The sequence below is a fragment of the Nyctibius grandis genome, unplaced genomic scaffold (assembly GCF_013368605.1).
Source record: "Nyctibius grandis isolate bNycGra1 unplaced genomic scaffold, bNycGra1.pri scaffold_214_arrow_ctg1, whole genome shotgun sequence".
NCBI classification, from domain to species: domain Eukaryota; kingdom Metazoa; phylum Chordata; class Aves; order Nyctibiiformes; family Nyctibiidae; genus Nyctibius; species Nyctibius grandis.
In genome coordinates this window covers 591-4,618 of record NW_027167587.1, presented here as the reverse complement: position 1 = coordinate 4,618, position 4,028 = coordinate 591, and the positions used below count along the sequence as shown (strand labels likewise).

Below are 4,028 nucleotides of genomic sequence, written 5' to 3'. Positions count from 1 at the left end.
GCAAGGCCGGGGCGGCCATATAAGGCCCCACATGAGGTCAGGACTGGTGGTGCAAGGTCAGGGCTGATGGTGCAAACCCTCGTGCGAGGCAGGGGTGAGTGTGCAAACCCTCGTGCGAGGCTGGGATGAGTGTGCAAGGCCGGGGCAGCCATATAAGGCCCCACACGAGGTCAGGGCTGATGGTCCAAGGTCAGGGCTGACCCCACAAGACGCAGTGTGAGGCCCAGGGGTGACCGTGTGGGCCCGGGGCGAGTGTGAAAACCCTCGTGCAAGGCCCGGGTGAGCGTGCAAACCCTCGTGCAAGCCCTCGTGCGAGGGCGGGCGTACCTGGGCGCTGCTGTTGCGCGACAGGGCCTTGTAGATCTCGTCGATGTTGGTGGCCACGGACTCGAAGCAGGCGTTGAAGCGGTCGAAGCGCTCCTTCTTCATCTGCTCGAAGGCCTGCTTGGCCTTCTTGGCCCGCTTGCGCGCCGCCTCGAACTCTGCGGGGACAGGGGACACCTTGGGGACACCCTGGGGACACCTTGGGGACACCTTGGGGACAGCGGGGACATCCCCCCCCCCCGCCAGCCCCGGGACAGGGCGGGTGGAGCACCGAAAAAACAGGGTTGGAGGAGGCGTTGGGTGGTGGCATCTCGTGGTGGCTCCATCCCCCCACGCCTGTAGGTGGCCCCCGTGTCTCTCGGGTGGCCCCGTGGCCCCTCGGTGTCACCGTGTCCCCTCGGTGTCACCATGTCCCCCCTTGGATGTGTTGATGGTGTCCGTGCCGCCCATAGTCTCTCTGGTGTCCCCAAGGTCTCTCTGGTGTCCTCTTGTCTCTCTGGTGGCCCCATGTCCCCTCTGTCACTTCCTGGTGTCCCCATGGTGTCTCTGGTGTCCCCACGACCCCTCTGCATCTTCCTGGTGTCCCCATGTCTCTCTGGTGGCCCTGTGTCCCCTCGGTGTCACCATGTCCCCCCCTGGATGTGTTGATGGTGTCCGTGCCCCCCATAGTCTCTCTGGTGTCCCCAAGGTCTCTCTGGTGTCCTCTTGTCTCTCTGGTGTCCCCACGACCCCTCTGCATCTTCCTGGTGTCCCCATGTCTCTTCGGTGTCCCCATGTCCCCTCAGTGTCACCATGTCCCCCCCTGGATGTGTTGATGGTGTCCGTGTCCCCTGTGTCTTCCTGGTGTCCCCATGTCTCTCTGGTGTCCCCATGTCCCCTCTGCATCTTCCTGGTGTCCCCATAGTCTCTCTGGTGTCCCCATGGTCTCTCTGGTGGCCCCATGTCCTCCCCTGGATGTGTTGATGGTGTCCATGTCCCCCGTGTCTTCCTGGTGTCCCCATGTCCCCTCTGCATCTTCCTGGTGTCCCCATAGTCTCTCTGGTGTCCCCATGTCTCTCTGGTGGCCCCATGTCCCCTCAGTGTCACCGTGTCCCCCCCTGGATGTGTTGATGGTGTCCATGCCCCCCATAGTCTCTCTAGTGTCCCCAGGGTCTCTCTGGTGGCCCCTTCCTTGTCTCTCTGGTGTCCCCATGTCCCCTCTCCATCTTCCTGGTGTCCCCAGTCTCTCTGGTGTCCCCATGTCCGCTCTGTCACTTCCTGGTATCCCCCATAGTCTCTCTGGTGTCCCCATGTCTCTCTGGTGGCCCCATGTCCCCTCTGTCACTTCCTGGTGTCCCCATAGTCTCTCTGGTGTCCCCACGTCCCCTTCGTGTCACCATGTCCCCTCCTGTATGTGTTGATGGTGTCCGTGTCCCCCATGTCTCCCTGGTGTCCCCACATCTCTGGTGTCCCCGTGTCCCCCACATCTCTGGTGTCCCCACATCCCCCTGTCTTCCTGGTGTCCCCGTGTTCCACCACATCTCTGGTGTCCCCACATCTCTATGTCCCCCACATCTCTGGTGTCCCCGTGTCCCCCCACATCTCTGGTGTCCCCACGTCTCCGATGTCTCCATGTCCCACCACATCTCTGGTGTCCCCACGTCTCTGATGTCTGTGTCCCCCTGTCTCTGGTGTCCCTGTGTCCCCCCATATCTCTGGTGTCCCCGTGTCTCTGGTGTCCCCATGTCCCACCACATCTCTGGTGTCCCCACATCCCCGTGTCTTCCTGGTGTCCCCACGTCTCTAGTGCCCCCGTGTCCCACCACATCTCTGGTGTCCCACCACATCTCTGGTATCCCCGTGTCCCACCACATCTCTGATGTCCCCGTGTCCCACCACATCTCTGGTGTCCCCATGTCTCTGGTGTCCCCGTGTCCCCCCACATCTCCGATGTCCCCGTGTCCCACCACATCTCTGGTGTCCCCACATCCCCGTGTCTCCCTGGTGTCCCCACGTCTCTGGTGTCCCCGTGTCCCACCACATCTCTGATGTCCCCATGTCCCCCCACGTCTCTGGTGTCCCCACATCTACCACATCCATGTGTTCTCCTGGTGTCCCCACGTCTCTGGTGTCCCCACATCCCTGTGTCTTCCTCGTGTCCCCATATCCCCGTGTCTTCCTGGTGTCCCCACGTCTCTGGTGTCCCCGTGTCCCACATCTCTGGTGTCCCCACATCTCTGGTGACCCCATGTCCCACCACATCCCTGGTGTCCCCGTGTCCCACCACATCCCTGGTGTCCCCACATCCCTGTGTCTTCCTGGTGTCCCCATGTCTCTGGTGACCCCATGTCCCACCACATCTCTGGTGTCCCCGTGTCCCACCACATCTCTGGTGTCCCCCATGTCTCTGGTGTCCCCGTGTCCTCCCACATCTCTGGTGTCCCCACATCCCCACGTCTTCCTCGTGTCCCCATGTCTCTGGTGTCCCCATGTCACCCATGTCTCTGGTGTCCCTACATCCCTGTGTCTCCCTGGTGTCCCCATGTCTCTGGTGTCCCCGTGTCCCCCCACATCTCTGACGTCCCCGTGTCCCCCCACATCTCTGGTGTCCCCACATCCCTGTGTCTCCCTGGTGTCCCCACGTCTCTGGTGTCCACGTGTCCCCCCCACATCTCTGGTGTCCCCACACCCCTGTGTCTCCCTGGTGTCCCCACGTTGCTGGTGTCCCCGTGTCCCACCACATCTCTGGTGTCCCCACATCCCCGTGTCTCCCTGGTGTCCCCACGTTGCTGGTGTCCCCGTGTCCCACCACATCTCTGATGTCCCCATGTCCCCCCATGTCTCTATTGTCCCCACATCTACCACATCCATGTGTTCTCCTGGTGTCCCCACATCTCTGGTGTCCCCACATCCCTGTGTCTTCCTCGTGTCCCCACATCCCCGTGTCTTCCTGGTGTCCCCACGTCTCTGGTGGCCCCATGTCACCCCACATCTCTGGTGTCCCTGTGTCCCACCGCATCTCTGGTGTCCCCACATCTCTGGTATCCCCGTGTCCCACCACATCTCTGATGTCCCTGTGTCCCCCCATATCTCTGATGTCCCCACGTCTCTGGTGTCCCCGTGTCCCCCCACATCTCTGATGTCCCCACGTCTCTGGTGTCCCCGTGTCCCCCCCCAAGTCTCCGATGTCCCCGTGTCCCACCACATCTCTGGTGTCCCCATGTCTCTGCTGTCCCCATGTCCCCCCACATCTCTGGTGTCCCCGTGTCCCCCTGGTGTCCCCGTGCCCCCCGCCGTGTCCCCGTGTCCCCCGCCGTGTCCCCACCGTCTGAGGTCTCCTGGAACTTGTCCCGGACGCTCTCCAGCTTCTCCATGGCCTTCATGTTGGGGGCGGCGATGCGCTGGAGGACGCTCTGCTGCTCCGTCAGCCGCTGCTGCAGCTGGTTCATCTCCTGCCGGATCTCCTCCTCCGCCTGCGCGTCCTGGGGGCGGGGCCTGGCCTCAGGGGGGCGGGGCCTCGGGGGGCGGAGCCTAGGGGGGGCGGGGCCTGGCACCCCCAGGGTGGTGGCCACACTGGGGAGCCCTTATGGGACTCTCCTGGAGGGGCGTGGCCTTAGGTGGGGGTGTGGCCTCGGTGGGCGTGGCCTGGAGTGGGAGGGGCTTAATGGAGTGGGTGTGGCCTAAAGTGAGTGGGAGGGGCCTAAATGGAGTGGGCGGGGCCTAAA

At 63.2% G+C, this 4,028-nt stretch overlaps 1 protein-coding gene across 1 annotated transcript; it reads right to left on the bottom strand.

Annotated features, from left to right (window-relative positions):
- Positions 1-327: 327 nt before the first annotated feature.
- On the bottom strand, positions 328-3,785 carry LOC137677412 (structural maintenance of chromosomes protein 1A-like; the record flags this gene model as incomplete). Its single annotated transcript, XM_068424716.1, has 2 exons — positions 328-482; positions 3,629-3,785. Coding segments are annotated over 2 exons (312 nt in total), but the record flags the coding sequence as incomplete, so codon positions are not given.
- Positions 3,786-4,028: the final 243 nt, after the last annotated feature.